Here is a 12,848-nt window from a genome sequence, read left to right as displayed (position 1 = left end):
CCCAACAGTGATCACTTTTCTATCAGACTAGATGCTAAACAGTTCCATTCCTTCCTAGAGTAGACAACAATCATCACCACTCCTCCTGTACCTCCCCTCACTCACTGCTGTCCATTACACTACTATAGAGACACTAATACCTCTATTCCACCAGCACACTTTAGGCGTTCCACTGCTGTACCATACCATGTGAGCTGTGTTTTTATCACACAGTGTGAGAGTCCTGTGCAGATCCATGTTGTACTGAGATGTTGTAGTTCTGCCCTGCAACCAGCACCAATGCTCCTTTCTTCTTGTTCTAATTAGGGATGAAATGGAAAGAGGATTCTGTTTTCTGATCTCTCTTTGTTGTCTTTCCAAACTAGAGTTAGACATGTTTGGCAAATTTGATACGTCCTGCTGCAGCTTCACAGTAAAATATGAAAATATTTAGAAGCAGTATAGAATATCGAAATAGTATATAGAAGTAATCTTTGGCTAAAGGTGCGTTCACACCGGACCTTTTATTTTTGTCGCTGGCGACAAGTTTACATATTAAGTTAATGCAAACGAGCGACTGAGCGATTAATCGCTCAGGCGAAATGTCGCTGGGGCTCTGAGCGACAGCGTCCGAGCGACGGAGCGAAAAAACGCTCTGTCGCTCGAGTTGAGAAACCCCAACTCTCTGGCCGTCAGTCGCTTGTCGCTCAGCGCTGACTGGCTGCCGTAATCTATATGTAGGCCTAATTATGACAACTACTGAAACCATGTAAACGTAATACAACTCCACCGGTCCGGAAGAGCAAAGCCGGCTTTACGTTGACACACACAAACACCGGAGACAAATGGCCAGGCGCTCTGGGATGGAGCGCCTGTAGTTGGTGTCCAACCGGGCAATTCCTGCCTCCGATTCTCGCCAACAGCTCGTCAAACTGGGCCGTTGTCAGCCGCGTATAGCGTTGAAAACGGGAAGAAATGAGCGCCTCCGAGCGACGTGAAATTCACTGGAATCGCTTGAATGACGTTATCAGAGCGATCTGTTGAATTGTGCCGACGAGCGACTGCAGCTGAGCAACCGAGCGATTTTTTTGGAGCGACATGAGCGACAGCGACAAAAATAAAAGGTCCGGTGTGAACGCACCTTAAATGATTAATCTCCCCCCAATAGAAAAAAGTTTTGAGGGATTTCATTCCAAGGCGGTTACAAGCAGTTAAGTTGGCCACAAGAACTTTCATTTGTCTTAATAAAATCAAATGAAACCGTTTTTGACATTTTCCAGCAGTTTATTTTTGTTTCAAAAATTGTTTATTTGAAACAGTTTCCAGGTGGAGTAGACTTGATTTTAGCACCAGCAAACAGCAAAACACAGCTGTTGAGAAAATGGAGCTTTCCATCCGTTACGAACATTTAATACAGGGACAAAAAGGTCCAACACATGAGTGTGATTGTTGTGTTGCTAAGTTTTGGAAAAATTACTAATTACTATTGACAGAGCCAGCAATACAGTAACTTACCACAGCGGTCATGGTATGGTACAGATAAAGCGTGCTATGGAGATCTGGCCTTTCTTCCACCACACCACTGTTCAGAACAGTAAAATTACAAAACAAAATGCCTCTGTTAAGTTTTTGCTCTCGTTAACATGTGTCTCCGTGTGTGTGTGTGTCAGCGTGAAGGTGCGTTAGGTGATGACGATTCTGCAGACATGGATGGAGAGAATGGGCGGGGCTTTGAGGAGTACGAGTGGGCGGGGCAGAAGAGGATCAGAGCTACTGCTTTGCTGGAGGGAGGCTTCAGAGGTATGCGTGCGCACACACACACACACACACACACACAGCTCATCTCATCTCATACAGAACTATGCTGGTTTTATTTGTAGATGGGTCAGTCTGAACCCTCTGTATTGGTTCTCTCCTCTCCTTTTCCTTTGTCTGTCTGTCTGTCTCCTCTTTTGTGTCTCTACTCATCCATCACTCCCTCTGCTCCTGTCCAGTGTGCACAGTGTTACTTCTATGTGACTAGTGTTGAATGTGACCAGGGAGCTGTAATGGTGCCAGTGGTCTGGTGGCAGTGTATTTTGGCCCGGGGTCGGCCCAGCTCAGCCTGCCTCGGCCTTACACAACCCGCTCAGCAAGGGGAAGGAAAACACATTTAGCTGGGCAATTGACCCATTGGTCACCACTGTGTGTTAGTGTGTGTGTGTGTGTGTGTGTCTGAACCCAGAAATGCAATTATAGAAGTGGATGGGAGAGCCACTGGGGAGCTGTGACACAGACACACCTGCAGCTCTCCCACTGAGCTCTCTGTCACGACCGTCTCTTCTTGGCCTTTCTTCTCTGATGTTTTTAAACTTGTGTTGTTATTATGTTTCATTAGGTTATTCTCTGTTTTTATTTGTGGGCCCGGCGCATTTAGATTTCCCAAAAAGGGATTTCTAAATTAATATTACAGCAACAAAGTGTTTTTTTTAACACTGAATTGAAACACCATCTTTGAGCCCGTCCATATTGACCATGCATTAGTGTTCTACTTCATCAATGCTCTTGTGGCTGAATGTGAGCTAATCCCCTCAGACAAGTTCCAAAATCAGATGCAGAATCTTACCAGAAGAGTGTAGACTGTTAAAGCAAACAATGCCCAGAAATGTCTCTAAAAAACATACATGTTCATTCTGTTGATCTAATTGTTGGAATATACACAGTTTTACAATTTAAACTGCACTGTGCTGCACAATGCCCTCCCGTTGTGGCCTCAGTTGTATCTGTGTGTAAAACACACAGAGATGGAGAGGTGGAGGCAGACCATCAAGATGTGCACAGATGGAGGTAAAGAGTCACTGTCATCTCTAAGAGGCTCTTTCAAACTCAGTCAGCTCTGCCTCTGCTTTCATCTGTCCCTCTTCCTGCTCGCCTCCTTTTCTCCCTGTTCGATCCGTTGTTAAACACACACATGCTGAGCCTCACCTGCCTCCCTCTCCCCCCATCCTCCTCCACCTCTCCCTCCAAGCCAGAGAGAGAGGAGACAAGACAGATCAATGTTGAAATCCCAACTAAACTGCGCAGCTCGTGGGGTGGGAGGTGGCTTCCCCACCCGTCCATCCATCTCCCGCTATGCTCCTTCCATCCGCCCATCTCTCTTTCACGTCGTTAAACGAGCAGACACAGGACCCTTCTGCCGCGCTCTAATAGGGCACCTTGTGATGTGACACAGATAACTGAGGTGTCCTGGGGAGAGCAACTTGAAACGCGCACACACACACGCACACTTGGCAGAAGGCTCAGAAGGTGGATTTTGTCTTGAAAGCTCCTCAGTGGTTCTAACACTCGCCGCTGAATCCTGCAGGCTCTGGAGAGCCGGCTAGACGGATATAGAGATGTTGCGGGGGGCCTCCTCAGCTGGCGGGATGAAGAGAGGGCCTATCCCTCTGTGAAGTGCCACCATCCTTCCCTCCCTTTGAGAGCGTGAGGAAGAAAGGCAGAGGGAACAGGGCGCTTTCAAGGGGGAGGAGAGAGGGGAGGGAGGAAAAAATCGAACAAGATCAGTTTATGATTCAACTCTGTGTGAGGGAAGACTTCCCTGTGTCTCGCACCGGCTTAGCCAGGTTGAAAGAACCCTCCGTACAGACAGAGAGCTTTCTTTATCTGTCTTAGTGGACTGTCTGTCTGTGGAAATCTGTTTCATGAGCTGGAGGGCAACTAGACTTTACTTCTTAACTTTGCAGGATACATTAAAAGTCTATATTTAAAGGAAAAGAAATTGGTTCACTGCAACTGAGTTGAGTCACTTGAAAATGTTTGGATACAGGTGCCAGTATTAATTTAAGTTTTGTTACTAATACCAAAATGATACTGTCCAATCAATTAATACCAATACCACTGCTAAACAGTACCTGTACCAGTTTCTAAACAATCAGGCATAAACCTTGAAATCATGACCCATTAAAGGACCAGTGTGTAGGATTTAGTGGCAGCTAGCAGTGAGGTTGCTATAGGAGAACCTTTTGTGGTCACTAAAAACGTGAAAGCCCATCTCCACAGCCAGTGTTTGGTTTGTTGGTTCTGGACTATTGTATAACATAGCAGTGCAACATGGCTGACTCTTTGGAAGAGGACCTGCACCATCTGTTCATATATAGGGCTCATTCAAAGGTACCTAGTCTATTTCAGTCAGCATCTCCTACCTTAACACCATGTATGTGTTAGCGTAGCAACAACAACAACCTCTGAGCTAGCAACCTACACGCTGGAAATGTTACCCTTAGCCTAACCTCGTCACCAGCAGTACAGACCATAGCAAACTAGCAATTGTTACCTTTTCTTTTTCTGGGATTTAGTGAATTTAATGCCAGGGCTGGCCTCCCCATGTGCAGAGGAGGCACAACACTATTTTATAGGGGCACTCAGTTAGACGCTACAAAAGTACTGAGAGCTGAACACACTGACTTTTAAAAACGTCTTTCTCTCAGGTTTCTTGAGTTGAGTATAGTTTTCAGGGGGAGATGGTGCTTGTTACGGGTTAGCTGCAGTCACGAGTCATCACCGCGGCCCGCTTAGAGGCAGAGCAGTCGCGGCTTGGCCCTGCTCCGGAGCAGGTCCATCGCAGACGCAGCTCAGCTAAACTTGTCACAGTAAAACTAGTGATGGAAACGCAAATCAGGGTGGCGCGGTTTGACTCGGCACCACCAAAAGTACTAGTGGAGAAAGGGATGACAGTCTCACTCAAACTAGTCACGTGACACAAGCTGCTCTCTTTATGGCATGTTGCGCATAGTTTTTGGGAGCGTTAAGGCTAATAATTCAATCAGATTATACGTTTTCCCCTCTCAGATATCCGATTCAGTGATTTTGGCCAATATCGGACCAATAAGGATACTGAATATCAGATCGGCGCATGCCTAATTTCTGCCTATAAATCCCTATATCCTTCTCAACGGACACTTGAGGTAATGGGTGTTTGACCATCTTCAGAATTATGGATTAATACGGTATGTCTAGGTTTTTAATCATTATTCATTAGGAAAATTAGGAATTAGGAAAAAAGTTATTAGATAACAGCGTCCTTGTTATCTTACACCCCATCAATTATACTGTATAATGGCTTATACACTTCAGACCCTCATGAGCCTAAAGTAATCCAAATTTAAGGATGAAATTCTAGCACTCTTTTTTCAGTGTTTAGTCTTGGTTCTATGTATTATTTTATAAAGACATTATTACAAAGTTTGGAACAACATAGTGGATGCGTTAGTTTAGCCACAGACAGATGGGAAGGCAGACAGACAGATCCTGAGATTTGATATCAGGCCATCCAGAGGGACAGAGGAGGAGAAGAGGGGGATTATTGCAGGTTGAGATGGCCCAGAGGGATTGAGAAGAGGAGAAATCTGTGCTTTGTAAATGGACTTCAAAGATGGCTGTCTCATGTCTTTGTGTCTGTGTCCCTTTCCCAATCTCTCGCCCTCTCTTTCTCTGACCTGTAAATGGCAGAAAGATAGTGCGATGACCTTTGACTCTCCTCCTCTCTGCTTCTTAGAGGGTCCCGATAATTGCTATGGTAACGGGATGTCGCCGAGGTCGGTCGATTGGCTGATCCTGGCTGTCAGTCAGCCTGATGAGTCCTTTGATCCTGCCTGCCTCTTCAGATCTGGACTTGTAGTGTTGTGGTGACATGTATGTAGATTGGGTGTCTCCTGCGTTGCTGTCATAAAACATGTTAACGCGGAGGATAAAATGTGTAGTTAGTATTTTAAGAGTCAACGATATTCAGGAGATGGTTATGATAATGAGACAGACCAGGATGGCTCTGTGGGAGTCAGTATGTGTGCGTATTGATCATGCCTGTCTAGCAGAAAAGAGGGGAAACAGTTCAGAGAGCAGGACTCGTACAGCAGAGACAGAGAGAAAACATGAGGAGAGAGAAAAAAATGGAGTGATTAAGGGTGGTGGAAGAGAGGTAAAAAAAAACAGACTGTCAGGAAAAGAGTGGAAAGAGGACAAGGGAATGTAAAAGAATAAAGGTGAGAAAGAAGGAGCGATGACAAAAAAAGGGAGGGAAAGGAAGGTGAGGAAAGGAAGAGGGGTGAAGAGAAAAGAAAGGTGGGAGGGGGCGTCGGTGCATAATGTGAGTGAAAGGCAGTTAGAGTGGGGCTGACCTTTCCCTGGCCAGATTAGATTGGCCTGCCAAGACTGCTTAGAGGGACAGATAGAAGCACTGGGAACACACACACACACACACACTGAGCAAACAGGCCACACATATACTCACAGCTAGCACACCTAAAGACATGTACAGTGTGTACATGCACAAATTAGGCCGTGTGAAATCCAGTTTTGAAGTGCACATAAGTGTGTATCAGTAAGCAACTACAGCGTCATGTCCACCTGTATGGAGGTCATTCAAAATGTCTGAGAATGTCTTGTTTATATGTTCGATATGATAGCCATTTGTACATTTTAATAATCTCGTCAGTCTTAAATGGTTTGGGTCTCTGCCCCATCTTGGACCAATTATTGATCCAAGACGTTTGAGTTCAGCTGTCTTGGGTCCCCTTGGAACGTGGCTCTTTCTTTGGGTCTCTTTCTTTTTCTGGTCCGTCTGGGATTGCACACATGAAAATCCCTACCTGGGGCAGGATCAAGTCCTCTGAGCCCACATGTCCATGTTCCACTTCTTGTAACTGTTTGTTGTGGCCAGCTAGCCACAAAATCAATATTTTGATGAGTTGATTAGATTTTCCCCCGACCACCACCACAACACAATACTACAGCACTCAAGCAAACATTAGTGCATTAGTGGTTGGCAGTCAAAGCTACAATATCTGTTTTACTGTCATCTAGTTGGTCACACATTCACAGCTGATGGATGAGAATCTTGGCGGCATTCAAAGCGTTGTACCTCTCCTGGCTTGGCTGACTCTGGGGCATTGAAGGTGGAATGGCTCAAGCCTCTGTCATGGGAATAAAAGAGAGACGGACCAATGACAGCCCATTGTTCTACCTCATGTATGAAGGGCTTTTGTCTCCCCCTTCTGGCAGTGACAGTGATTACACCGAACACTCAAAAGCTACGCTCAGCGCGGGAAAGTCGCGACATAGTCCCGATTTGAAAATTCTGTACACTTTGAAATGCAGAGATTTTTCTGGTGGTGATAGGCTTCTTCAGCATTGTGGAAAGTCGTTTAGCAAGGGCTTGAATGTAACAAACATTCATTTATATGTAAAAGTCCCACACTGCAGGTTTAAATATGGAATATGAAAATGTGCATATGCTACACAGTGAACAAGGTGTTTTAGTGACGAATGGGTGGAGAAACAACTCTGTATTTGAAACAATGAGCTTTCCCCTAACTTACTCAAGTAGCTACTAGGGAGTCTGGTAGTGAAGATAGGAGAAATAGCCCAAACGTTTCACCATGTCAGTACTTTGACTGTCTAATGTAACATGTGCTCTGCTCGCCTCCTGCCATGCCCTGAAAATCTATCGCCTCGGTAGCCGAGCAGAGCCAGCAGGCTGTTAGATTTACACTGCGCGGCCATTGTTCCCATATGTTCCCCTCTGACGCCGAGACCAAATAAAAGTTAAAAGGTCCTTTTTATTTGATCACTAAAAACCATGGGCCTGTTGTAAAACGGCTTAGCATTGGTGGCGCGTTTTATCACAGCGGCTTTCAGTCGTTCTCATTCTCTCTCCTTCCCTCTCATTTTTTATTTTTTTCTAAAGTAAGAGTGAAATGAATAACCGAGTCAGGTGGGAGGAGAGGCAGCGGCAGATGTTTAAATCCCAGAAGATCGTCAGAGACGCGCTTCAGCGGCTGATTTGCACTTTGACAAAGACACCATAGTGCTGTGACGCTGCAGTGCACTCAGACCAACTGTTATAGGAAGTCAAGTATCGAGACTCACACACACATAGTGGGACAGCAGGTTAAATAAGATGGCTGTCAACTCTGTCTCGCTTGTATCTGGTCCCACACACACACACACACACTCTCATCACATACACACAGAGCACACTAGTCCAGCTGAGAGCTTGTAGAAATTGGGATAGGTGTAAATAAGGTGGCTGTCAGGCCTGTCACAGGTAGACACACACAGACTGCTTCAGAGTCACATCTTAAGTGAAACACAAGTGCACACAGACACACACACACCTGTCTACCTTCAAGTGCTTGAATAGTCAGGGTGTAAGTGACATGCACACTCCCACACACACACACACACACACACACACATACACCTTACCTACCTTTGTGTGGTAGATAGACATTGTGTAAGTGACAGTTGGACAGAGTCACACACTGGCACGTGCACACACACACACACATACCTTAAAGGGGTTGGAGAGACAGGGCCTAAGTGACAGAGGGACAGACAGTCTCAAACAAACACTGAGGAGACGCCTCTAAGTGACGGACACACACACACAGCTGGCTCTGTGGCTAAGTGGAGCTGAAGGGAGCAGTCAGGCAGCGGTAAGGGTTTGTCTGAGCGTTCATCACTGGGTTTATAGAAGTGCCACTCAAACACACACACACTCCCACTCTCTCTCTCGCTCTCTCTCTCCCTCTCTCTCTCTCTCTCTCTCTCTCTCTCTCTCTCCCTCAAAGATTGATGGGTGAGGCGTCAGTCTTCATCAGTTCAGCATATGTCCAAATGCTCTCTCTCTTCACCTCCTTCTCTATGACCATTTCTTTGGCTCGTCTACCTCCATCTGCAAACCTGTAATTGGTCAGGGAAAAGTAAAGTTTCAGAACTAAATTTAAGACCTCAAAAACTGTTAATCGGGGTCTTAATGATGTCTTCTGCAGGGTTTTCTTTTTTGACAGGCATTATTGTTATTTATTTTAATAGCAATTGCAAGTGTTGACTAATGAGCAAAGCTTACTCTTTACATATAAAACCACAATTGTCTTTTACTCCTATTGACTTTGTACATTTTAAATGAAAGTTGTGCCTTTTTGATTTTCACAGGAACAGGTTTTGCCACGTGTAGCATCAAGGAGAGCGCGGCAGATAGCGACGCTGACCTAGACGTGGACGGAGACGACACGTTGGAGTATGGCAAGGCCCAATACACCGAGGCTGATATAATCCCCTGCTCTGGAGCTGGAGAGGACCAAGGAGAAGCCAGGGAGAGGGAGGCGCTACGGGGAGCCGTGCTCAAGTATGAAGACTCAACCAACACACGGTCTAACTAGCAGAATACTAACTAAACTACTGTAAGAAAAATGTAATGTACCCTTTTGGCTCTGGTCATACCAATGTTTGTGTCTCTGTTTTGCAGCGGCGGGATGCCTTCAAACAGAATAACGCCTGAATTCTCTAAATGGGCCAACGACGGTAAGAAGGGGCAAAAACATTTTTCATGCTTGGACAGAAAAAGGACACCACTGTATCACATATATGTATATAATATAACAATAATAAGTATAGAGTGCAACATTTTACAAACTAGTTCACTCATTTAGTTATTGCTTGACAGTTATGCCCAAAAAGATAATTTGCAAAAAGGTACATTCATTTTACTGAATTTCCTCATGTTGTCTTATGTTTCTTGATTTAGGAGTGAGGTGTGTGAATGCTTATTGCAGCCAGAAAAGTCACCATCCAGTGTTAACCGTGTTGTCTGTTTACAGAGATGCCTTCAACGAGCAATGGAGAAAGCAGCAAGACAGACCCCAGCACTCCTTCATCATCCTGTTCTTCCTCCTGCGTCCCACGCACCTGTAAAAACAGCGAGATCGAAAAGTAGGTTACCCATATATACATGGACCCACACTTGCACAAACATGTCATTATCTAGTTGTAAGAGGAGGGACAGAAAAGGACTGTCACGTTTCCCACTGCACTGTCAGACAGATCACACACGCACACTGATTCTATGACTTTCTGACGAGTTTTCTTACGTGGGAGAGTCGACTTGCAGAGGGTCATAAATGATGCATTTTGTGTGGATTCTGTTTTGGTGTGTGTGTGAGACAGGTGAGGTCTCTCCAGGTGTTGATTTTTGCTTCAGACGTGTTCTCTCGGAGCACAGAGCTGCGTTAGAATCATTAATGTGGACACTAGCAGGTACCAGGCACACAATACGCAGTAGTGTGAAAACATGAAAATGTTGGTTTACCCTGGTGTACACACATGACTTTACCAACATGATGCACGGTAAACAGCTGTTTTATTATAGTTATTTATCATCACCTAAGTGTGTGTAATGCTAAAAGGTGGCTATAAGTAGCCTCGCACTCAGAGTTACATTTTTAGGTAAGGTTGGTGATGAAGGTTGCGTAATAGAGCAGGTTTGTAACAGTTTAAAGCCTGCCGTGCATGTATAAGGTACTCTGTGTTACTCTATGAACAACTGACAAATTGCAATTGGGAGCCTCATGACTGATGATTTAACACATCGTTTAACAGAAATACGCCAAAATGTTCTTAAAATCATGTCATATTGGCCTTTATATGACTGCAGCTGAAGGCTGAATTGGCATGTACAAAAGAGAAGAACTCCCCTCACCTAGCTGTGTTTCAAACAAACACACACACACACACGCACACTTAGAAGCAGACACACTGCCCTATCCATTAGAACAACCTGTGTGTGAAAGGCCACTGCTCTGTAATTCCCTCATTTCCATCTCCTCATCCATATTCTGCCACAAGTAAACAATCTCTCTCTCTTACACACACACACACACACACACACACACACACACACACACACACACCCTGTCCCCTGCATGGGTAATAGAGGTCAGCTCATTGCGAGAGTGAGAGAGAAACGTCAGTGGGCGAGCGAGCAAAGAGAAAGAGGGATTTGGTTGATTGGTTGCTTCTGCATGTCTGGCATATTCTCCTGTCCTTTTGCCCCATGCGATTACAGATGCGTGCACACTCACGCACACATACATAGCTGGGGTCAGTCTGCTTGTTGCCTTCCATCCCAGCCCCTATTTCTTAAAGTGATTTCTTTTGTCCACCTGAAGTGCCTTGTGGAATACCCCCTAAAAATCTCCACTCTCATCTCATGTTTTTTAACCTTTTCCTCTTCAGTCATTTCCTAAGGGGAAATGTTCAAGTTGAAACGATTGGAATGTTAAAAGCATTGTTTTTCCTTCTATAAACAACAGTCAGTGCTACATTGGCTTGCAGAGCAGTAAACTGCTGACAGAATTTGATTAAAAATGGTCTAAAATGCATATTCACTAAAAATCGTACTTTTTAAGAAATAATTTTTATGCTTGTGATTTTATGCACGTTTATAGCTTTGCAGATGCATTAAACCAGTTCCCCGTCACCTCTGGGAAAGCTGCATGCGATAAATGCTTCATTTAAATGAATCAATCGGCACTCAGTGTGTGTGCCCCCCATATTAAATATCAGCACAGGGGATAACTTGTGAATAAGCAGAGCAGCTTGAAGAGTATTGATCAGAAATAGCACTACAAGGCAAGAGGTGTGTATGTGTGTGCGTGTGTGTTTGCTGAGCGAGGGGATGCATTCGATAAGTTGTTGTCTGTGGTGTGATCGTCCTTGTTTTATTGTGTGTGTGTGTGTGTGTGTGTGTGTGTGTGTGTGTGTGTGTGTGTCTGGGAGAAATAGACTTAGGTGGGTAAATGTGGTTGATTAGAGAGGCAATAGTCAGATGGTGCTGATTGATTCAATAGTACACACACACACACACACACACAAACAAGGTTGATGTGTGTTCCTGATGTCAGTGAGGACAAAGCCATACATGTATGCAGATTGTAAGACACTCCCCACATTTCTGAGAAACACAAACTTTTTCAACCTTTGTTTCTCTCATGTTTAAAGTCAAAGTTAAGTCAGATTTTCAGGTGAAAAATCCACTTATTTCTGTCTTCAAAGCCAAGAGACAGAACTAAATGATTGATGGAAAACAAAGAATAAAAGTCCCCATCGATGTTGAAAGTAGGAATGCACCAATCAGATCCACCAGTTCAGTATCAGCGCTGATAATTAAGCAGATATGTGGTGTCAGCTATAAGTGATTCATCCACAAATGATTTGGTGGCATAACAATCCCTTTCTTGTGTCACTGAATAGTGAACAGATTTTAAATTTGAGAAAAGGAGAGCAGGCATCAAATCAGTACTTGACACCAGCATATATGATGAGATTAGGTTTTGGAATCAATATTTGGAGAGAAAAAATCAGATCTGTTCATCCCAGGTCGAAAGTCCCCTGTTAGCACAGTTAAAAACAGCGTAAAGTAAAACGAATAGAGAGCACAGACTGGGACATACACCAACAGAAGAAGTGGCTTCTGTGGTGGGAGTTTAAACACCTACAGTTGTGGGGCATTCTGAATATCAGGAGGAAGGATGTCCTGCAGTCAAGGGACCACAACAGTAAAGGCCATATTCCACCATACATTTCAGCCTGGACCACTTCAGTCCTGAAACTGGACCATTGTAGACATTGCTGTTCATGTTACAATACAGTTCCTACTGTTAATTCCAAATTCTTGTCAAAACTGTAGATTTATCCCAGAACTTCCACAGTCAGCTGCTGCAACTGACAGCAAAAAGTGCTGCGGACAGAGTTGTCTTTTTTTTAATTTTCTTGCCACAGACCATACATTACATCAGACTAATGATTGGTAAGGGAATCATTTCTGGAAATGAATTAAATGCCTAAGATTTCATTTTGTTGGAATCACCTCTCCAGCCTGAAGCTCATTGCCAAGAGCTACCTTAGATTCTCAGAATTTCTGAACAAAATGTGATCTTACGACTTTGTTGTGGCCAACATGTAGGTGTATGTGGCAACATGATGTTCTAGCTGAGGTCTTAGTGAGCACCTGGAGCAGAACATGCCTTAATCTAAGTATCCATTTAAAGGGAGCC

The 12,848-nt window shown here is 44.4% G+C and overlaps 1 protein-coding gene across 7 annotated transcripts in view; it reads left to right on the top strand.

Moving 5' to 3' along the window:
* rnf220a (ring finger protein 220a) overlaps positions 1–12,848 on the top strand; it is a 303,417-nt gene that overhangs the window by 276,550 nt on the left and 14,019 nt on the right. For all 7 annotated transcript variants that reach the window (XM_084368123.1, XM_084368122.1, XM_084368121.1 and 4 more), the window contains 4 exons: positions 1,650–1,779; positions 8,950–9,142; positions 9,263–9,318; positions 9,615–9,726. In XM_084368123.1, coding sequence (XP_084224249.1) covers positions 1,650–1,779; positions 8,950–9,142; positions 9,263–9,318; positions 9,615–9,726 — 491 coding nt within the window. The remainder of the gene's footprint in view (positions 1–1,649; positions 1,780–8,949; positions 9,143–9,262; positions 9,319–9,614; positions 9,727–12,848) is intronic.

The sequence above is a fragment of the Pagrus pagrus genome (genome assembly GCF_965226575.1).
Source record: "Pagrus pagrus genome assembly, chromosome: 12".
In the NCBI taxonomy this organism is placed as follows: Eukaryota; Metazoa; Chordata; class Actinopteri; order Spariformes; family Sparidae; genus Pagrus; species Pagrus pagrus.
This window is presented reverse-complemented; position numbering and strand designations above follow the sequence as displayed.